The following is a 24,822-nucleotide window of genomic DNA, read 5'->3' as shown; positions in this document are numbered from 1 at the left end:
ATGATGTCAAAATAAAGAGCATTGTAGAATTTTAGTTCATATTTTCTAAAGAAAAATACTTAAAACATGAATGACACATCAGATAGGGTCCCAGGAGTGATACAAGCTATTTTGAAAGATATTAGGTCCTCACCTCTTTGGTAGTCTTTAAACTTCCTACCGTGTGTGCATGCTTGTTCTGTGGATATTCATATTGTATTATATTCTTTTAATAAAGTAACTAATAGAATAGATAGATTTGAGATATTTAAATGTATATCATGGTTTAAAATCAACACTGACAAAGAATATATATATATATATATATATATATATATATATATATATATATATATATATACACTGATATATGGCCTATTATTTAGGACTCTAGGCATTATACATTCACACACCGAGGCCAAAGGAGAAGGAGGATGGACATAGGAGTATTTGACAAAGTCTCAATAGCTAGCTATGTTTGTTGGTTTGTTTGTATTTGGGAGGGTAAAGGGAGACACAGAAAAGGTGAAACAAAGGATAAACAAATACAACAGAGGCACTCACTAGAATCTTTGTGGAAAATGAACTGAACATCACGTGGGTGGGGATGGGAGGGAAAAATTTGGAGAGGGAAGGGGAGACATGGGTCAAGGACAATTGTACTCATTACTTGATTTATATATCTGTAAACCCTCTGTATATCTCCTTGATAAAAACAATGAAAATAAAATAAAAATTTAAAAAGAATATAACTTGCTAATACAATATTTATTAGTAAATTAATAATTATATCCTTTAAAAAATCCCTGAAATCAGTTCTTTTTTTTGTCAGTCAAAGGGCTTGAATTCAGGGCTTGGGCCGTCTGAGCTCTTTTTGAGTACTCTACCACTTTGAGTCACAGCACTACTTCCCAGAAATGTATTTTAATGTGCTCTATTGAATGATTAGTTTAAAAGTCACAGATAACCAAAGGCAAGAATTGTTCATCATGGTGATGGATGTTGATTGAAATAATACCAGAAAGATACGATAGTGTCAAATTTAAGTGTATTCTTTATACACTTAAGCACATCTCTTTCAATAATTACTGTTTTAAATGCAATGATAAGGTTTTGGGGAATGGATATTAGCATTTACAGGGAGGTAGCTCTGACACACAGAGATGAGAATTATGGATATTTAATGTGTATTCCTTTATGAGGTAGTAACTCTGGTAGTCACTAAAACCAAGCAGAAAAAGGCACTCACCTTGCATTTATGTTTGTATTGCTGTAATAAAAGTACAATAAATACTATATTTCAAAAATGATACCTTAGTGAGGTATCATTAAAATAGGTTAAATATTAATACTTCATTCTTTTTTATGTGTAATGGTGCTAGGGCTTAATCTCAGTATCTAGGTACTGTTTCTGAGCATTTAGCTCAAAACTAGTACTCTACAATGTGAGCCATAGCTCCACATTAGGCTTTTATTTTGGTGGTTAATTAGAGTTTACATTGACTTTCCAGAAGAGGCTGGCTTCAAATCACAATTCTCAGATTTCTTCCTATTAGGTAGCTAGGATTATAGGTGTGAGCCACTGGCCTGATATTTCATTCTTTATAAAATTTCAAATATGTTTTCTAAGATACATATTATATGCAATATAATGTAGCATGTAAAAGTAACAACTATACTACATATTTTCTAGAAGAAAACATACAATGGTTGAAGTAATGTACATTCTTTTTTCTTTTTTTGGTTAGTGGTAAGGCTTGAACTCAGGGTCCCTGATCTCTTTATGCTCAAGGGTAAGGGTCTACTACTTGAGCCACAGCTCCACTTTTAGCTTGCTGGTGGTTAATTGGAAATAAGAGTCTTACGGACTTTTCTGCCCATGCTGGCTTTGAACCGTGATCTTCAGATAGCCTCCTGAGTAGCTAGGATTACAAACATGAGATACCAGCACCTGGCTAATGTACTTTGTAACTGAAAGACCCTTTAGTCAAAAGTTGAAGGATCACTACTTCTTTTTTTATTGGTAATTTTTTTTATTGTCAAGGTGATATATGGAGGGCTTACAGTTACATAAATAAGGTAGTGATTACATTTGTTGTCTAATTTGTTACCCCATTCCCTCATTTTCCCCCTTTCCCTCCCCCAGTCCCCCCAAATTGTTCAGATCATTTCCAACATACTCATTTAACAATTTTAAGAAAACAACAGCTGTATCTCTAAAATAACTAGAATAAATGAGTTCTAGAACAACATTTCAAATTCCATGCCAGATACTAACTCAGCAATTTGTTGAATTATTGCATTAAAAATATCCTTGTGTGAAAATCATGGGAAATATTATATTTATTTCACATGTCTATCATGTGTACAACATAACATAATATAAAGCACTCAGAATAGTGCCTAATATATCTTGCCAACAAACATTACTTATTGTAATCTCATAAAATTTAATTTTTCCAGATTTTCTTAAATATCTTAAGGGTCCAATAATACATTTAACACAACAGTTGGATAAGCATTATATTGAGATATAGCTTCATTGGACCTATAAGTGACATCTTAAGGTGTTAGAACTTTATATAGCAGTTTTTATTTTGTGTCATGACCTTCATTATTAAAAAGAATTATTTTCCCTTATAAGGAATTTTGTTCTGAAATAATTTCAGCAAGAGAAATATTAAAATGAATATAATTGAAAAGCAAGTCCAGAATTTAACGTTCCTGTAAATAATTTCACAGGTAATTCTTATCCTGGGGTAGAATTAAATTTTCCAAGTCAAACTCTATTTTAAAGAAGTTTTTGGAAATGAAAGAAATAACTACATTGCAAAGTGTTAAATATAGAATATTGTAGATATAAGAGACATTCATAATGAATCTAATATTCTGGCATATTTTATGGAGGACAATAGCTATTTTTTTCTTGCATCAGTCTCTTCAGTCAGTAAACACTTTTTGTCAATAGCCTGATAGGAAATTTTGGAGGTTTTGAGAGACATATATTCTCTTTTACAACTACTCAAATTTGCCTTACCGTCAAGGTAACTTTAGATAACATGTAAACAAATGTGTGTGTGTGTGTGTATTTAAATAAATCTTAATTCACAACAATATAGACTATGGTTGTTACTGACTCTTAGTCTATAATAACGGATAAAAAGTAATAGACTTTGTTTATTCAGTGATGAATTTTTTTCAGCTCTAGAGCCATGATTGGCTCATAGACGATATACTTACTACAGTGTACTCATAAACTGATATGTGGAATTGAAAACTATGAACAACCATGTAAAGATAATAAAAATTATAAACAAAATCATAAAAGAAAATGCTCAGAAAACATTTGAAGAAAGCATTCCTTACTTGTCTCAGATACCTTTTATTCTACCATTGATTTGATGATACACTGCAATTTGAAAATTATGATTTAAAAGTATTTCATTAGACATAGATCATTTGATAGATGATAAAGAAACCGAGATGTATAGTGTAAATTATCAAATAAAATCAGAAGCAAGGAGGAACAAACTGATAACTTATAAACATTAGGGATAAATGACTCCCAGTTAGTGTAAATGGATTCTTTTTATAATCAAGTTTAATTGATCACAGACATTAAAAAAGAGGTCAACTGTGAATTAGGAAAACTATGTGAGGAGCATTTACCACAACTGTTCATTTAATGTCACAATGAAAACTGTATGATGAAGACTCTTTTGTAAAGCCATACATGATGAAAAATGTTTCTTATAAATATAGATTTGCAGAATCAATGAGGAAATAGGTTAGTAAGAATAAAATAAATGATTTGAATATTCTCATTAATCTAAGGTAGAACTGGTGCGATTAAATTCAAAAGTAACTGTCAAGTTAATTTTTAATTGAAGAAAAAGAAATGATAGAATTGTTCTCCAACTTATTAAAATTATCCTTTCTAAAACATTTTTTGGTGCCTTTAGTGGGCTTAAACTCTGAGCCTTAGAGCCTGAGTGCTCTCCCTTAGCTTTTTCACTCAAGGCTAGTACTATACTACTTGAGCCACATCTCCACTTCTACCCCTTGCTTATTAATTGGAGGTAAGACTGCTGCTTGAGCTATCTTTGAACAGCAATCCTTAGATCCCAGCTCTTGAGTGGCTAGATTTTAAAAAATATTATTGAAAAGGTTGATGAACAGAAGGGGTATAGTTACATAAGTCAGTTAATGAGCACATTTCTTTTTAATTTTTAAAAGATTTAAAACTTTCTATAATTGGGAAATTTTGAAACTAGATTGAACCATGTTCTCATAAGAGAAAGAAATCAAGAGAGAGCCCTACAGGCAGTTCATGTTCTCATAATGACTACTTTCTACTTTACAGGGCATAATAAAGATAGATGGGGAATTTGATAAACACAGGAAGTTTATTGTACAAGAGTTCTCAATTGGCTAGATGCCCAGGAGTGGGTGGGGTTGCTGGATCATAGGGAATCTCTACATTTGTTTAGTCTTTTGCGGAATCTCCACACTGCTTTTCAGAGTAGTTGAACAATTTACATTCCCACCAACAGTGTCGTAATGTTCTTTTTTGGCCACATCCCCTCTAGCATCTGATATTGTTACTTTTCTTGATAATGGCAGTTCTCACTGGGGTGAGATGGAATCTCAATGTTGTCTTGATTTGCACTTCTTTTATGGCCAGAGATGTTGAACATCTTTTCATGTCACTTGTCCATTCTTATTTTTTCTTCAGAGAAGACTCTCTTTAAGTTTTTCGGCCCCTTATTAATTGGGTTGTTATTTCTTTGAGGATTTGTTTTTGGGAATTTATTAACTTTTTGAGCTCTAAGTATATTTTAGATATGAGGCTACAGTAAAGCCACCAGCATGATCATGTTCAGGGCAGCATTGTTTACCATAGCCAAGATATGGAATCAACCCAGATGCTCTATTTATACACAATGGAATTCTATGCTTCCAGCAGAAAGAATGACATTGCTCCATTTGTAAGGAAATGGAAAGACTTGGAAAAAATAATTTCTTTTTTTACTAAAAGAAGTAAACCAGAACCAAAGACACACAGGCTGCACAGTTTCCCTCATTTGTAATAATTAGAATGTGCCTATAAATCTACAAGTAAACCCAGTGGACAGTAAAAGAAAAATAATTATACCTCAACAGGATTAATTAAACAGCAGTCTAAACATAGACACAATGAAAACAAAGGAGGATATTCTTAGGAGAGGACTACAAGGGATCAATATCTATGTGCATAAGATCATATAAAAATGCTGCTTCTTGAAATGAACTCCAAGAAATGGAAGTAAGAGAAATGTTTATTGTATTGTTTGTGGTTCTAATTTTTTAATTTCTTCTTTCCTTTTTTCTTTGGTTTATTTGCTCCTGTTTCTGATTTCTGTAGCCTTTGTCTTGCATATAAGTTTGTCTAATTTGGGGAGAGAAAGGGGGAGAAAAGAAATGGTGGGACAAAGGAAGAATCAATTCAGCAATGAAACACACTAGTCACTATGTTGGAAAAGAACTATACAACTTTGAGGGGAGGGAAGTCTGGAGGGGAAAAATGAAGAATGAGGGAGAGGGAGACACTGTTCAAAGAAATGTACTCATTACCTGACTTACGTAACTCTAACCTCTCTGTACATCACCTTTATAGTAAAATTTTTAAAAAATAAAAAATTCTGTAAATACTAATGAGTACTAATTAAAAGAAAGGTTCACACTTGTATACAACTTCGAATATGCTGTATACACAAATATACTCAAAGGAAGATTAGAAATCTAGGCATGAGCAGAATGCACACACTGTGCTCTTGGATAAGTTTAAGTAATTTAATAAAGTCTCATTGAATACATGCTTAAAAGTATTATCTGTTAGCCACAAATTAAAGTACATTATTTTCTTTCGTGAAATCAATCCTTTTAAAGAATTTACTTCTTACATGATAAAAATAGACCCCTTTGGATATTTATAAATAGGCAAGTCAAGATGATAGTGCCAGAGTATGAAAATCAAGTAATACATTTATGTTTTGCTAAATGACGCTACTACTTTTTATTTTCATGTGCTACAAATGTGTCTGTGGGGATTAACTGAGATACATTAAAAACTTTTATAAAGATTAAAAGATTATATAAGATAAAATGAACATGATGCTAATGACTGATTTAGTCTACCAGCATACTTCATGTTTTTTTTTTTTTTATTTTTCATATGTCCTTAGAAAACATTCCTCACTATCAAGCTACTTTTAGAGGGAAAAACTAATGATTTTATTTATTTTACCTGGTTCTTTCCAATTGGGATTAAGAGACCCAGGAGATTTAAAAATATTTTTTGTATCTCTCATTTATAAGTAAGTAGACCCAAAGAAACATAGGCCCCATGTTTTCCCTCATTTTTAATAATTAGTGTATGTCAAGGATAGTTCTAGCAGATGAGCAGAATAGCTCAATAACTAAATACATATGACCATATCAGACGATCCTAAGCAAAATGAACTCCAAGACATGGACAGGAGGTTTTTTCTGTGTTGTTGTTGTTTTTAATGTGCTATGTGATTTCTTGTTTCTTTTGTATTTGCCCCCGCCCTATGGTTTATCCCCTGTTGTTACTTGATTTTGGAACCCTGGGTATTGTATATACATTTATCTGAATTAGAGAAGGAAAGGGAAGGGAAGAGAAGGGGAACAACAAAATGCTGAGACAGGGACCAAGGGGGAACCAATGCAACAGTGATACTCACAAGATGATACTGTGGAAATGATATCTTTGAAGGTATTTGAGTAAAAATATAACTCCTATATATAAGAATATGTTTAAAATTACACATATCATGTCTATATTTGAGGCTATCTTTTAAATAATTCTAGCTATTTTTTCTTTTTTATATTTTATTTTATTTTATTTTTTTGTGAACATACTGTACAAAGGGGTTACAATTACATGGGCAGGATAATGCGTACATTTCTTATCAAGCATTGCAGTCTCCTCCTTTGTTTACCCTTCACATCCCTTCCCAGCCTCCACCCCCCACCTCCCCCCCAATCCTCCTCCCCCCACCAACGTTGTAAAGCTCGTTTTCGACATGATAACTTGTACTTCTCATTGTTGCAACAGGTCCACCTGCATCCTTAAACGATTTGTTTTTCCCCATCTCCTCCACAAGTTATACTGACATCAAACAACGTGATACCTATCAAAATTCCAATCTCATTCTTCAAGGAAATGGGAGAAGCAATCCAAAAATTCATATGGAACAATAAAAGACCCCGAATAGCAAAAACGCTCCTCAACGGAAAGAACACTGCTGGAGGAATATCAATACCAAATTTCAAACTTTACTATAAAGCCATAGTAATCAAAACAGCTTGGTATTGGCATAAGAACAGACCTCAGGACCAATGGAATAGAACTGAAAACGCAGAAATGAACTTGCAGACCTATAGCCATCTAATCTTCGATAAGGGAGCTAAAACAATAGAATGGAAGAAAGACAGCCTCTTCAGTAAATGGTGCTGGCAAAATTGGTTAACTACTTGTAGAAAACTAAAGCTAGATCCTTATATATCACCCTGCACCAGAATCAACTCTAAATGGATCAAAGACCTCGAAGTCAAAGCAGACACTCTGAAAACATTACAGGATGGAATAGGAGAAACCCTAGGTCTCCTGGGCTCAGGCCGAAATTTTCTGAACAGAGACCCGGAAACACAACAAATCAAAGAAAGGTTGGACAATGGGATTGCATGAAGTTGCAGAGCTTCTGCATGGCAAAGGACATAGCTAGCAAGATCAATAGAAAGCCCACGGATTGGGAGAAGATCTTCACTAGCCATACAACCGACAAGGGTCTCATATCTAAAATATACTTGGAACTCAAAAAATTAAATCCCCCAACAACAAATCCTCAAAGAAACAACTGCCCAATAAATAAGTGGGCGAAAGACTTAAAGAGAAACTTCTCTAGCTATTTTTTCAAAAAGACAAAAATAATGAAACAAGTTAAGTATGACAGTTAAGTATGCTTTATAAGAATATAGAAGAACATTTAAATATTGAAGTACTTTTTTAAAAAGTTTTATTGTCAAGGTATTGTCCAGAGGAGTTAGTTACATAAGTAAGGTAGTTAATACATTTGTTGTTGAATTGTTACCCCCTCCCTCATTTTTCTCCCACTTTACCTCTCCTTAACCCCTCCCCCCAGTTGTACAGATCATTTCCACAATATTGTCTTGTGAGTATTGCTGTTGCATTGGTTCCCCCTTGGTCCTTTGTCTCATCATTTTGTTGTTCCCCTTCCTTTCCCCTCCCTTCCCTTCCCTTCCCTTCCCTTCCCTTCCCTTCCCTTCCCTTCCCTTCCCTTCCCTTCCTTTCCCTTCCCTTAAATCAAGTAACAACAGGGGGTAATCCATAGTGGGGCAAATACAAAAGAAACAAGAAATCACATAGCACATTAAAAACAACAACAACACAGAAAAACCTCGTGTCCATATCTTGAAGTTCATTTTGCTTAGGATCATCAGATATGGTCATATGTACCTAGCTATTGAGCTATTCTGCTCATCTGCTAGAACTATCCTTGACATACACTAATTATTAAAAATGAGGGAAAACATGGGGCCTATATTTCTTTGGGTCTGCTTACTTCACTTAATATGAATTTTTTCCCAAGTCTTTCCATCTCCTTACAAATGGGGCAGTGTCATTCTTTCTGATGGAAGCATATAATGCTTATATATGTATATATATCACACCTAAAGTGACTTACAAAAGTCATGAATACATGTTAAATATGTGACATTAACTTAAAATGTATAAAGAAAACATTGATACTATCATTCAAAATATTTAAAATTCAAATGGGTAATGTTTCTAATATAGCTTTAATCAGGCCCTCTCAATTACTGTGCCCAAGCCCCGACTATAATGTTTTAAAATGTGTTATTTGTTCAAGACTCTGAAATGCATTCATATGTAGGCTACTTAAAATACAAGTCTAGACTGGCAGTTCCCAACTAAAAGAACTGGGAATAACATTGTTCAAGGACAATTTAGTTTGTCCTAAGACATTTTTGTTTGTCATATCTGAATGGCTGTGCTAACAGAATCTAGTCAGGAGAAACAATTCACAGATGTTGCTAAGCTCCTACAATATACATGACAGTCTTCACAACAAAGATTTTGTCCAAAGTGTCAACTGAATCACAGTTGTGAAATACTGACTCAGTATAATCCTTTCATTGATTTATATATTGCAATGTAGTCATTGGGACATCACAGTAGATGAAAATATATCATGTTGTGATAAGTATTAGAGAAAAAGACCTTCTCATGTGTCATTGATCTATTGATAATTGAAGAAATGGTTTTACAGATTGATATGTAAATTTCAAAATCTACATCTAAGAATCATTTTCAAACAATTCTCTGTGCCATATTATTTGTAATAAGGAAACACTGGAAATACTTATGCATCTATACGCAAAAGGTTAAATACGGTGCACTCATAATATGTAATAAGATGGTGGAACAGTATTTTCTAGTGGAGCAAGATGTAATATATTGTAGCCTGTAGGCACTTAAAAGTTTTGAACCTGTAACAACATATGTATTTATAGATGTATACATATATATATTAATATGTATGCATGCATATAAGTATATATACACAAAGCAAATATCTGGAAGGATGAAGGTTAATATTTAAGAAAGAAGCTGTTAGTTATCAAGGACATATGTTTAGGATAAAATTTTCACCTTTTACTTCACATAGTTTTATGATATTTTCATTTCTTTTAATACTGGATTTTTTGCAACTAATGCAATGTAAATATATCATATAATATCATATGAATGTGCACATGATATACAGATATAGATGTAGTCTGTCAGATAGAAGGTTAACTTTTAGGAGGTTTTATTAGGCATTTCTTGGTAAAAAGAGAATTAGAGAGGACATCCTTAGAAGAAACCACTAAAGATGAGTGGTGCTCTGGTCAAATCTAAAAAGAAGTGGATAAGAATAGTAACACAGTAGCACTCAATTATAACCATTTTGATTTGCATTCTAATGAAAGTTCACAATTTTAAAGAAAATGCCCTTATTTGGACATGGCTTAATTAGTATTTGCTTCAATCAAGCAAATCCAATTCTTCAATCCTGAAAGTATCTGTAGAAAAGTTCCATTTTTATTTAAAAGTTAAATTATTTTTACAAACTTTTTTATATTTGTATACTTGAATCTATTAGCTTGTATAGTTTTTGTTGAAAGAATTCAGTATTAAAGATTAAAAATGTGGAAGAAAATATTATGGAAATTATCATCAGACTGCAGCTTGCTTTACAAAGATTAGACGACTCTTTCTTCTACAGTTCCCTTTTTCAAAAGCATGGCTAGGCCTTTTCATGTGTAGTCACAATCATAAAATTTAAATGCAGTGATACATAGATAGAATCAATGGGGTCACTGGTTCATTTTTCAGATTTCAAGAGACTCTTAATATTAATGAATCAATACCTGAGGAAATACTTTCATAAGATCAATGCAGTAAATGTTGCTATTCAAACATCTAAGTAGTTAACACTTATCAGAATAGATTAAAAGCTTGAATATTTGTTTGAAACAACATACCTCGGGGCAGAAAAAGCCACCAGTGTTGAACCAATTCATTCTTATTCATTTATATATTGTCTCAAAGGCATTTTACATTTTACTTCCAAACTAGGCATGCCCCAGAGTTCTGTTCTTAAAATCTATCAGATTCCATTTGCTAGTTCTTTTTTCTATGGAAAAAATACAGTAATTCAATGTAAGAAAGGAAGTGGTTGTAAATTTTCCACAAAATAGGAGTATGGGGTATGTCTTCCTAGGTTTATTCAGGGAAAGCTATGAGAGAAATCTTGTCAATCACTTAAGGCAACAAGTATTTTCTGCTAATTCCATATTTAAATTTGAAGATTCACTTAGATGGTATCTTTATTCTAGAAAATAAATGCCATTTTATTAAGTCTCTGACTTTTCTCTATTTTAGTTATTTTTTTCTGTCAAAGAGTATAGAGGTAAAACAAATTCTATATTGTAATTGGTATTGCCAAGCTGCAGTCTGATCATAATTTCCATATTTTCTTCCACATTTTTAATCTTTAATGCTGAATTCTTTCAACAAAAACTATACAAGCTGATAGATTCAAGTATACAATTACCAATTATATCAAGATATGCCTTGATATAATTTAATGCTGTTACATAGTCACTAATAAATTGAAAGTCAGAATATGTATATGAGCATACATACTATATTTGATCTTATATGCATTCTATTGCATATTATTTTTGGCTGTGATATGTTGGTTATAAAATCTGTCTTAATTTTATTTTTAAAATAAAAAGAATAAAAAAGTCATAGGGTCATCAATCAAATTGCTGGGCATTTCCATTTTTCATTGTTAAAAATGAATGCTACTTAAGATTTTTTTCATTTTGGTTTAGTATTATATTGGGCTGACATTATCTTTATTTACATATTATACACAGCAGTAAATAACTTCAGAATGATCACATGGATTGTCTGTCTCATAAATTGCTATACTTTTATTAATGGAATGATTAGTTTCATAGATAATTACTGAGGACATAATAGCCAATTTTATGTTTTAAGAAGACCAAGGTTAGTATAATATACACAAAATTGTCATGTACAATATAAAATTTAAAATGTCTTTAAAAAGGGTTAGAATCCAAATACCTGCAAATATGATGGAAGCATTAGTTACAAACTTGTGCAATGATTGATAATAGTACTCAAGATAGCAGAACTTGGCATAAGGGATAAGATTGTAGATGAAAAAGCAAAAGAATATATCCAAGAAATATAAAATATTCTAACAAAGATGAAGTTTGTAATATAGAAATACAATGTAAGTGTTGTAAAAAAGGCAGGGTTAATCAAAATTATGTATAACTTTAAGTATCAGTCTTAGGTATTTGCACTTAGGTATTTGGACTATGGCTATCAGCAATGGAACTAAGATTGGAGGCACTAAATAGAAGCCCATGAATGTGTGCCCAAGTATAGTAATAGTGGCTATTGGGCAAATGATACTCTCCATACCTCATTTTTTTTCTGGTCCTGGGGCTTGAGTTCTGAGCTTGTGTACTGCCCCTGAGCTTCTTTTGCTCAAGGCTAGCATTTTACTACTTGAGCCACAGCTCAACTCCCAGCTTGGAAATAATAGTCTCATGGACTTTCCTTCCCAGGCTGGCTTTGAACTGTAATGTTCAGATCTCAGCCTTCTAGATAGTTAGGATTATAGGTGTGAGCCACTGGTGTTGGGCTCTTTTACTTTAAAATGACACCAATCTCTCTCTTTGTATCTCTCCATTTCTCTGTCAATCTCATTCCCTTTCTCTTTTTCTCTCCTCTTCCTGTTTATTTCTCTCTTTCATACATACATAAAATATAAACATAAACACATAGTGGTTAGTCTTTTATATAATAAATTAAAATGTGTTAATACATTCAGAATGTTTAGGTTTTAAAATCAACATATTTTCTTGTTATTAATAGATCACATGACCTGAGTTTATGTTGGTCCAGATTATGCTGCCTAGATTAACTCAAAATAAGAGAGAATATAGAAGAAAGATAGGTTGATGGCAAATAAAAAGGAAGTCAATATAAACTGAAAGTTGGATTTTAGATTTAGGTTAAGAAATACATTCATGTACTATCCCTAAGTTTCACATGTAGACTTCTATGCTTGGAGCCAACCACTTAATATTTTTGAAGCAAATTTCAGGTATAGTAAAAATAAGGATTACCCAGGTGCCAGTGGCTCAAGCCTGTAATTCTACCTACTCAGGAGGCTGAGATCTGAGGACTGTGGTTCCAAATTAACCCAGGCTGGAAAGTTCATGATATTCTTACCTCTAATTAACCATCAAGACACTGGAAATGTAGGTATGGCTCCAGTGGTAGAGTGCTAGCATTGACCATAAAAGCTCAGGAGCAGGATCTGAATTCAAGCCCCAGGACTGGCACACACTCACATTAAAATGGTTTTTTAAGGAGATCAAATATTTATATTCATACGTTTTAAAAGTAGTAGGTACTCAGTAAATTATTTTTAAAACATTAAAATTAAAAAATTGCAACTTACTGAGGGATACCAAATGCTTAACTTTAAAAGTGGACAAGATAGAGCTGTATTTATTTAGAAATAAATAATTTGAGAAACAATGACAATCTGGCCTGGAGGATGATGGTTTTGTAAAACATAACTCTTACTGGAATGAGGTAGAATCATAATGTTGCTTTGATTTGCATTTCCTTTATGGCCAGAGATGTTTAACATTTCTTCATGTGTCTGTTGACCATATTTACTTCTTCTGAGAAGTCTCTTTTTAAGTCTTTAGCCCATTTATTAGCTGGGCTGTTGTTTCTTTAGGGGTTTATTTTTGAGGATTAGATTTTTTGAGCTCTAAGCATATTTTTGATATGAAGTCTTTGTCTGATGGCTAGCTAGTAAAAATCTTTTCCCATTCTGTGATCTGTCCACCTTACCCTTGTTAGAATGACCATTGTTCAACCACTCTGAAAAGCAGTATAGAAGGTCCTCAAAAACCTAAACATAGGGGCTGGGAAGGTGGCTCAGTGGTAGAGTGCTTGCCTTGCATGCATGAGGCCCTGGGTTCGATTCCTCAGCATCACATAAGCAAAAAGAAAAAAGCCAGAAGTGGCTCTGTGGCTCAAGTGGTAGAATGCTAGCCTTGAGCTGAAGAGCTGAGGGACAGCGCCCAGGCCCAGAGTTCAGGCCCCATGACTGGACCCCCCCCCCAAAAAAAACAGAACCCTAAACATAGAAGTACATGTGACCCAACAGTTCCCCTCCTGGGCATTTATCCAACAGAACATAATCAAGGCCACACTAAAGCCACCACCCAAACCATGCTTTTTGCAGCATTATTTACCATAGGTAAGATGTGAAATTATTCCAGATGCTTCTCAATCGATAAATGGTGTATATACACAATGGAATTCTAATCATCCATCAGAAAGAATGATATTGAACCCGTTGGAAGGAAATAGAAAGACTTGAAGAGGGTTTTATTAAGTGAAGTAAGTCAGATCCAGAGAAAGACAGGTTGCATGACTTCTATTACATTAGTGGGAACTAGAATGTTCCTATAAATCTAGAATTAAGCACACTGGGTGGCACCTAAGCAGTTATAAATGAATTAACTGAAGTATAATAGAATCTATACAGAGCACAAATAGTGTAATTCTTTAGGAAGTTTAAGTCAAAGGCTAACAAAATGAATACTAGGAAATGGGTACTTGAAAGGGGGGAGATGGGGTAAAAGGGGAGGGGTAGAAAAATGAGTGGGGGAAATGAGTAGAATACAGGCAAGAATGCATTATATATGCCACAGAACTAAGAAAAATAAGGGAAATGAGGGGTGAAAGATGGGTGAAGATGTTGAAGAGATGGTACAGATAAAGATACATTGTATATATAAATTTCTTTTTTAAATGGCAAAAAATATAATATATAACCTAAAAGTTGAGAAAAGTGAAGGAAAGGATGACTTTGGAGGGAAGCGTGAGAATATTAAAAGGGGTGACAGTGATCAAGAGGCACTGTGTTCCTAAACTGCTCTATTGAATGATAACTCCTTTTTATAACTACCCAAAGAAAATAAGAGCATCTTAATTGTTACAAATTAGGGAAACAATGGGACCATGTTCCTTTAGGTCTGCCTTACTTCACTTAATATGATTTTTTCCAAGTCTTTCCATTTCCTTACAAATGAGGTGGTGTCAGTTTTTCTGATGGAAACATATAATTCCATTGTGTGCATAAATATATTTATATGTATATACCTCACATTTTTCTTGGATCTATTCATCTACTGAGGGCATTTGGGTTGGTTCCATATCTTAGCTATGGTAAATAATGCTGTGATAAACATAGTTGTGTTAGTAGCTTTAGTATGGCCTTGTTTGTGATCATTTGGGTAAATGCCCAGAAGTGGGGAGCTCTATGTTTAGTCTTTTGAGGAACTTCCAAATTGCTTTCCAGAGTGGCTGAATAAGTTTATACCTCTACCAACAGTATATTCATGTTCCCTTTTGGCCACATGCCCTCCAGTATCTCTTGTTATTAGATTTCTTGATCTTCCTCTTAAAGGATCTGGTGTTCTCATAGAATTGCGTGGTAGAAATATAAGTTCACATTTTAATGCCTTGCCCAATCTGTATCAAAATTAAAAGCAAAGGTGCTTCTTGATATTCCATAAGCAGGCATAGATGCTGAAGACTTTTTAAATACCTATGGGAAGTGTTTTATTTATTTTTTCCATCCTGAGGTTTGTAACCAGGGCCTGGGCACTGACCCTGAGCTTTTTTGCTCAGAGCCAGGACTGTACCATTTAATCCATATCTCCATTTTCGGCCTTTGGTAGTTAACTGGAAATAAGCATCTAACAGACTTTTCTTCCTGGTCTGGTTTCAAACCTTGATCCTCAGATCTCAGTCTCTTGATTAGCTAGGATTACAGGAATGAGCCACCAGCACTAGACCTTCCAAGGGCATTTATTGATTGCTTCTGCATCACCCCAGTTCATATTTTATTTAATTACATACTGTTCTTTTAGTCTTTGTCATTTCTTTTGTCTTCCTTTGTATTTGCCACCCAAGTCACCAGGGGAAATGTTATGCAATGATTGGCTATAAAGTAAGTTGGTGATTTTCCAATCAGCATGTAATTGCTTTCTCCCCAAATGGCTAGTGATCAGTTTTGAAGATGTAAATCTCATTTAGTTAAACAGACACCTTTTAATATAAAAATGATTTTTTTTACTCTGGGCATGGCACTGGCAAAACTTTAAGTAATTTTAAACTCAAAAGAAATATATATTATCCTTCTTTCTCCTCTTCAGAATTTTGGACTCCACGTTGTCTGAATGAAATGTGTATGAGTGTGGGATAGATGGCTTGGTTCTGGGATCCTGTCTCTACTCTCCAGTTGTAGAAGCGCTCCTCCAGGGCTAGAAAGTTCTCATCTGTTGGCAGTTGAGTGGAGGTGGAATCCACACCACTTTAGTGTAGAGTAGTTCCTGTTACTATGGATATTCTTCACTTATGAGATAGACTCCATCTTGCTCAAATATGTTCATTTTGGTGTTTGTAGTACTTCATTTCTGCCTTCATGCCCTCTTTGGAACTGTAGTCTTCATTCAACACATGCTCTTAGAAATGCATTTATATTGAGGAGGCTCACAACTCTTTTTAGCTTTCTAGTGTTTCTATTTTTATTCTCTTTTTGGGATTAAGGGTTAAGATCGAGACTCTTTTTTAGCCCAGCAAGGACTCAAACTTATACTCCTCCTGCTAAGACTCAGAGGTACTGGGCTTACACCATGCTTGGATATCCTTTCTTAGCATTTGTGTTCCTAGAATAGTTGAAGTGTTTACATGTTGTCCAATCATTTGATCCCTAGCCACACTATATGCTATTACCGCTGTTGATACTCTTTCAAACATATAGCCTTTTGGAAACTTTAAGCAAAAAAGGTGCTAGTCTCAATGTTTCTATTTGGCCTTGAATAAGAAAGGCATATGTCAAAAAATCATGTAGTGATGTGCTCTTAGTATTTTGCTCATCTTACATACCAGGGAGATATGAAAGTTATATAAGCCCCACTATATATTTTGGGATCAGGATGATAATTTTCCTCTGATTTTTACTTTATGCAAAATCTTTTCTTAACTTCTGCTCCTATCGACTTCAACAGGTGTGGGAGCACTGCCTATCTTTCTCACTGGTAGGGAAAGTAAAAGTTACTGAGATTGCTGTGTTCCCTAAAAGTTAAGCACTCCTCAATCATAGCTATCTCTGTTGGAAGCTTCCCTTACAGGGTTATATCTATTCATAATGTCTCTTCTTAATATTAGTTGGAAATTTGGTAAGGAACCTATGGTCTTTTCACTTGAACTTGAAACTATTCTGGGACAAGAGGAAAAGTACCACTTATCATCATGTAATACAATTATATAGTTCTTAACACATGGATATTAGCAGATAATAGGAATCGCTTGTTTCCATTCATTTTCCTTGAGAAATTAAGATTTTTTCTTATTTTGGAAGACATAATACATAGAAGCAGAATTTAAATTTTGGGGAAACAGAAGTGCTTTACCCATTTCTTAAGCAGCCTGACCTTCTGGGTAATCTGGGAATATCATACGGAAACTGTACCAAAGACACATGGATTCATTAATTCCAGATGAGAACAGGATTAAAGTTCGCAGGACTGGTTTTTAGATAAGCCCATCTAATGTCTGCACACCTTACTACAAAATATTTTAAAATCATTTTAAATAAACTTTTCCTTTCTTACTTTAGAAAAATATTTCAATTTTTCTGTCCCTACCATACATTTTAGCCTTTTCTTGTTTATATGTATACTAAAAATCATTATTTCATAATACCTCTACTTGTACAAAGCAGTTTCAGACATGGTTTGCTCAATAAAGCAAGACTTAAAATATATCTCCACATGAAATACTCATGCCAGAGCCACCAATGAAGATACATGTGTTATGCTAGGCTTAGAAAACTGGCACTCAATCAATTCCCATTATTTTAGCTGAAATCTAACAAGTGACTGCAATTTATTTACTAAATCAATTGTAAGAATTAGAAGCAATTTTCTGGGATGATTAGAAAGTATAATTCTTGAATGTACTTGATTTTACCACATCATTATAAAATAAAGCTTGATGAAAATTCTCTGCTTTGCAATTCAATTTTTTCTCTACTGAGTTGCTCCCTTGAAACCATAAAGCACTCAAGGGAAAAGAGGACAACCTAAAATAATTTAAAAAGATGACTAGCTTTTGGTCAAAACATATGGAACATAGTCGCCCAAAATGTTGTACCAATTCCTCTGGTGACAATTCATTCCATTGTAGAATCTTGTCAGAGTTCCCAGATTCATTGACAGACTATTATATTCTAAATGACTGTTGAAAACCTTCAGCACTTAGAAATGCTCTTGAAACATATAAAAATGCCTTTATTTAGAATGGAACATATAATACCTGCCAAATTTGCAGGATTGAAACCACTTTCAGTAAGAATTAAAAGGCCTTCTTCCTTGCTGAAACAGGACTATCAATATATGATTTGTCTGCTCACGAGAAATAGTAGGTTCTTGTCTCTGATGTTGTAATTCAGCTTAAAATCACTTTATGATGACAGGGTACATAAAGATGATAAAACTGAGAAGATGACAGTCTAATCTTCAAAGATGGCTGATCATCGATAAAAGATTAAGTAACCTAAATATTTGAAATGCCAGATTAACAGTTGGTTGGGATACTCTCAGTATTTCAGGATAAAGAACCATCCCTGATAAGTGATTTATTCTATTTTATGCAAAAATCTATCTTCCCCCATAAGTGATAATTGTTTTGAATCTGTAAACTAGTTTGTTTTCCTCAATCACAATGCATGTGTAAGATGTTAATAAATAATATACGGTAAAATCTTAGTAAATGATATACTGCAAAATGTTCCAAGACCTTTTTTTACAGTATAATGCCTGATTTAAACACTTCTTAATCAGAACTCTTTGGATTATTAATAATTATTATGAATATATACGTACAAGAATGATTAGACACGCTGGTCCTATAAAACTCCAAATAAAGTTGTTTTCTGTGCTAAGCCAACATCTGAAAAGTAAATAAAATATAAACCCATAAATACTTTGAATGCACTTAAACAAAGCAACATTCTCAAAGACATGCAAAGAGCATTCAGAATTGTGCTTCAAACGATCAAGAATTATCTTCACTTACACTTTGGTGGTGCCATAATATCTGTATCCCAAGGCTGCTGAAAATCCCACTACCACAGCTGGGCTGAGATAGCCAAAGATATAAAAATTCTTGTGCAAAAATCCCTTGTTGTAAATGACTCCCACAACAATGAGATAGAGGTGTATGCCCTCAATGCACATCCATGCAAAGGCAGCTAGAAAGAAATAGTGGAGCAGCCCGGCAATGATTGAACAGAAGAGCTAGAAACCAAAGAAAGAGACCATAAGTAATTGTTTCTTTAAAAGTATCATAACATAGCTTTTGTGTTTCCTCATTAGATTGTACCATTTTATAACATGATTTTTCACGTCAAAATATTCCTTCCATACTAGCATTTTAAAAAATGTTCTACACTTCTGACTTTAAAGAACTGTTTTATCCTTAACCAATCCTGTGATAAAACTAAGCTACTAAGATGTGTCATGTTAAGTACAGTTTATGTTACATGGGATTTTTCACATGTAAATCATGGTATCTTGGGGTGAACATGTACTAATTTAATTTTAGTTTGGAGATATATCTACTCTCTTTTACTTATGATCAAAGAATGAACATTGTTGGTAATAATAGTATGATAAAAATTAAAATAGATATATTAAGTGATAAAACTGAATTTACAAAGCAAATAATTTCTTTTTACCAAAATATTCATTATATGATTGCTTCAAGTTCTAAGATTATTGAGTAAAATTGAGATGACTTTCATATAAACACAATTTCTGAGCTTTTGAATACTTAGAACTGAACTTAAGCTTACAGGAAGAGTACAAACAAGAAAAGTTCCCTATTGTTAGAACTAATTATACCCATCATTGGAGAGACAGCATAATATCCATCCTCATACCACTCACTAAAATAGAATAAAATTCAAGAATAATATGATTTTATTCTAATATAGAATTGGAAAGTAACATCTAAGGTTGAGAAACAGAATGATCACTGGACAAACAAAATTTGAAGGCTACTTTAGTGAGAGCAGAAATACAGTATAGAAGATGGCAGGATTTGATAGCTCTATCAAATAAGCACAAGCAAAGAAAAAGTTACAAAGCAAAAACTATGGTGGGAGGAATCTGAGAAGCAGAAAGAGACACTTAGTATTGTGGACTGTGTATAAAATTGAGAAGTGCCATAAATAGTGCTGCAAAACATAAACACAGATATGGAATTTATAGTCCAGTTTCTACTATTTCAGATAGATGCTTTATTGTAGAAGAAAACTTTGATAACTGACTTCTAGTTTTAGTCCTTGAAATATTTCTAGGAAGAATGAAAATAAAGAGGCACTTAGATGTTTTGTGGTCATGAGAACACACTTCTTCAGTCTTTGACTGCAAGGAGTGCCATTAATCCAGAACTCTAACTGCTGCCACTGTTATGAACTCCATTGCTGTGGATACATCTCTCACAGGCTGCTGCAGCCTGTGATTGAGTACAGAGGGTTACTAAGGCTTCCCTGTTCCTGAGAGATGGGGGGAATTCCTCTGACAGGTGTCTTTGGTTCAAGGATTTCCAGAAGGACTGTTGACAGCTCTGATGAACCTTCTTTAGCATGGTAGTGCTCTGTAAAGTTCTTCACTTATGTGCGCCCATTATTACAATTTGTTTAGAGGAACCTTATCTATTGCTGTCTCTGCATTCTCCCTACCCTCTATCATTTAACAGTTTTCAGTGATTCATTGTATTATGCTCACAAGTCAATACCATGTATTTCAATAATATTCACTCTGCATTAATCTCTTTCCACCTCCTTTCTTCTTTTCTCCTGAAAGCCCTTTGCTTGATTAATGTACACTAACAGGCCATGGTGGGGTAATGATAGCAGAGAAGGTGGGTGGAGAGGGACAATTAACAAAAGTGAATGAGAGTGAAGTGGCCAAAGTATTTATATTCATGTATCAATCTAGGTCATTGGAATCTGTTGATATTTTTAAAGGGAGAAGCTAGGTGAGGGTGATTCACATCTGAAATCTTACTTAGGAAGCTGAGATCTGAGAATTTCAGCCACCAAAGCTAGAAGTGAGGCTGTGTCTCAAGTGGGCAAAAAGCTCAGAAACAGTACTCAGGCCCTGGGTTCAAGCTCCAGGACTAGCACCAAAAACAAAGTAGATGAAGAAGAGGAGAAAGAATGAAGGAAAGAGATGGAGGTGTGAGTTTGATCCAGGGTGCATTAGTTCTTTCTTCTTTCCTTCACTTGGAGTTAAACTGCAACTTGTCTGTGGGAGTCGAGGCCATATTCTCTTTCAAACAACTGCCACTTGCAGATTTATTATAGATTTCATCCCATTTTAGTGCCTCATTCTAGGAGATTCTACATAATACAATATGTAATGATTTAATAAGGTCCTGGAGCAATAATCGTAAGAAATGAGTATTTGAGGAAAGTGCAGAGAAGAGGTTAATTATCATATTTCCTCCTGTAAGTCCTAGATACATGCTTAGTCTCTATCCTATGTAAACTGTATTTCTCCTTAGTCTTTGTTTAATGCTCATCTGAAAACAAGGAAGTATTTCTTCAATTTGTTGTGAAGCTTTTATTTTCCCAGTAATTTATCATAGGAAGTATATTTTTGATTAGTTATCTTGATATATAAGCTGCTTAGATATGTTAGCAGTATCAAATTTAAACTTAGAAATTACATTAAAATAACTTAGGAAGAAACCATGTTGTCTGCTTGCCCATTAAGCCCTTCATTATAATTCATGCTTCTATGATATGCATATTTAGGGAAGTACAAAACAGAAAATAAGAAGAGTGAAGAGGGCTACCTACCTTATTAGTGTTTATGTTGATCCCAACAAGAAAAACAAGTTCCGCAAGGAATAGGCTACAGCACAGATTTTTGTGAATTGTTGTCCTGGTGCTTTGAATTTCACTGAAGAACCAGAAGGTAAAAATGCATATGGCAAGACAAATCAATGAAATAATTATTCCAAGTTGAGTGATCCTTGTGAGGATATTATAATCTTTAATACCCTGAGGGAAAATAATAATAAAGCTATAAGAGGATAATTCAGTTAACTTGTCAAAGCAACTACAATGTGTAATGAACTTTTTTTTTCTGGAAATCTTCAATATCCAAAGAAGTCTGATATAAATCATGTGACACTTAAATGGTGCTGAAAGTAAGGACTTTCTCCTAAGCATAGTATATATTACTGTGTGGCCTAGCAACGTTATTGTCATCACTTTTGTGATATTGGAAAGGTAATTCATTATTGTAATGGGAAATGGTTAATTAAAACAGATTTATCAGTGTTAAGTCCAAGTCTTATTTCTGTGTAGCAATTCATCTAAAATACATTAAACAAAGGTATAAAAAAAAGCTGAATATACAGAAGAGCAAAACTGTATAGTTCAGAGACTTTGAAATGGAAAATGTTGGTTTAATTCTACCATGGTTAGTATTTACTTTTGTAAACAGACTAGAGACTTATTTGCTTCAGTCTTATTTAAGCCAAAATAATAATCTTTGTGATTGACATTACTTTAAGTAATATACTTAGCAGTGCATTCTAAGTATGCATGGAAGTTAAAAAAGTCCAATCTAATAAAAATTATTATACAGCTATAAAATAAGAAATTGTACAATAATTACATACTGTAGGATATTACTAAAATATATATTGGTAAGATATTCATTTAAAAGAGATTTTTCATATTTGAAAATCTTATGGGTTTCTACATTGCTAAAAATACGATATTAATTACAAATATGCTAAAACATTCATTGGCCATCAAATATTTTGTGGTACTTTGTGACAGGTAAAAACAGTTTCACTACATATGCAAAGTCCCTTAAATTCCATGATATATTATAATATGTAAATGACTTTTGAAAGCAACATTAAAAACTACTAGTCAACAGATGTATATTTCATACAATATATAGTAACTAGAAAAGGATTAGAGAATTCTAGATTAGAAAAACCTGGAATCAATACTACATATTTCCTAGAAGACAGGAAGAAAATTAAAGACCAAAAGAAAGATAATGTTGAAGTTTTACAAAAATATTAAATATTTATTACACAAAAGAAAAACAAAACGATTCCTTAGATGACGTAGGTGAAGAGCAGAGAAAGGAACACAGTTGGGCAGATTTGATAATATGAAGTGGAAAATAGTCTTACAATTTCAGTACCAGAAGACATCAAAATTGCAAAATGTGTCAGGTGATTGCAACGACATGAAGTGTGGGTTTCATTTGAATATGTTAGTTCACAGCCTTCCAAAGACCAGCTGCCATTCATGGTATCAGGTGAGTAGTTCCAAAATGCACATTGAGTCCTATAATTATCTTTGATCTGAAAACAAAACATTTTACTGATGAAAAATGTATTCTATTGCATCATATAGTTAATATGAATAAACTAAGGCTTCTTTCCTTCCTTCCCTTCTTTCTTTCTTTTTTCTTTCGTTCTTTCATTCTTGCATCTATACTATAACTTGTACTTAGAGCCTTGCATTGTAGCCTGTCTTACTTGCTATACCACTGGAGCCATATTTATGGTCAAGCATATTTACTAACTAACTGAAGGTGGAATCATTCTGACTTTTCTGCCAGAGCTATACTGGTTTTGAATCATGGTCCACTAGCTCTCAGCTTCCTGAGTAGCTAGGGTTACAGGTATGAGTCACAGGCTCCCACCTAAATTAAGAATTTTTTAGGATAGAAATTGAAATTTATATCTCAGCAATTGTATTTATTAATATTGTGTTACAGGATTGTGATAGTTTTTTATTATTAATGAGATTTTATGTGATTAAAAACAGAATATGAGCTGAGCATTGGTGACTCATGCCTATAATACTAGATATTCAGGAGACTGAGATCTGAGGATCGGGGTTCAAAGCCAGCCTGGGCATGGAAGTCCATGAGATTCTTATCCCCAATTAACCAACTGAAAATAGGAAGTGGAGCTGTGACTCAAAGTGGTAGAGTACTAGCCTTGAGCAAAAGAGCTCAGGGACAGTGCCCAGGCCCTGAATTCAAGCTCCAGGACTGACAAAAAAAATTATAAATATATTCATCATATATCTTTGATAAATATCATATTATATATATTAATACATAAATATTTATTACTTACTGAATATTTATCATTTATATATGCACTAAAATACAGTAAAATATGAGCAATGAGCAAAAATTAATTTTTATTATGAGAAATTTTATCTTATTTTTCTCAAGATTAAGTTTATGAGTGTCTAGGTTTTTTTTTTTTTCTTAAGGTCCAGTTGTGGGGCCTGAACTCAGGGCCTGGGCGCTGTCCCTCAGCTCTTCAGCTCAAGGCTAGTGCTCTACCACTTGAGCTACAGCGCCATTTCTGGTTTTTTTCTTTTTGCTTATGTGGTGCTGAGGAATCGAACCCAGGGCCTCATGCATGCAAGGCAAGTGCTCTACCACTGAGCCACCTTCCCAGCCCTGATTTGAGGTAATATTTACCGATTCTTTTCTCCTCCCTCTCCCTCTCCTATCTATCCCTTTCCCTTTGCCTTTTCTTCTCTCCCATCTCTCTGCCCTTCTTCCTTTCTCCTCTCCTTGTATATTTCTTTTTATTTTTAATCATCTTGCTTAGTCTCTAGAGTACTGTTATTACAGGGGTGCACCATGATCACCATGATGCTTAGCTTACATAAAGTTTTTTTTCCTTTTATACATTCAGTTACTGTTTATATTAAATTACTGCCAGAGCTGCTCTCAAATTCTGATCTTCCCAATCTCTGATTACTGAGTAAGCTGACACTATAGGTGAACCACCACGCCAGGCCTTCATAGGAATCAAATGTTTTATAGAAACGTTAGTTGAGATCTGGATTTTCCTACAACCCACTAATAGCATGAATAAATACTCAAGTTCAAACCTCAGCACTGTGAAAGAAAACAAAAACAAAGGTCAAAACCATTCTATTCTTCTAGTTTGATTTGAAAGCTGTATGTTGAACA

At 33.8% G+C, this 24,822-nt stretch overlaps 1 protein-coding gene across 1 annotated transcript in view; it reads right to left on the bottom strand.

Moving 5' to 3' along the window:
* The window catches only part of Adgrl4 (adhesion G protein-coupled receptor L4), a 108,596-nt gene that overhangs the window by 19,549 nt on the left and 64,225 nt on the right, over positions 1-24,822 (bottom strand). The window contains exons 10-13 of the mRNA XM_042682767.1: positions 23,006-23,179; positions 21,645-21,848; positions 18,851-19,071; positions 18,658-18,724 (exon numbers count right to left, since the gene is read on the bottom strand). Coding sequence (XP_042538701.1) covers positions 18,658-18,724; positions 18,851-19,071; positions 21,645-21,848; positions 23,006-23,179 — 666 coding nt within the window. The remainder of the gene's footprint in view (positions 1-18,657; positions 18,725-18,850; positions 19,072-21,644; positions 21,849-23,005; positions 23,180-24,822) is intronic.

This window comes from Dipodomys spectabilis, unplaced genomic scaffold (genome assembly GCF_019054845.1).
Source record: "Dipodomys spectabilis isolate Male_0828 unplaced genomic scaffold, ASM1905484v1 ptg000002l, whole genome shotgun sequence".
Classification (NCBI taxonomy): domain Eukaryota; kingdom Metazoa; phylum Chordata; class Mammalia; order Rodentia; family Heteromyidae; genus Dipodomys; species Dipodomys spectabilis.
Note: the sequence above shows the minus strand (reverse complement) of the source record. Positions and strands in the feature narration are given on the sequence as shown.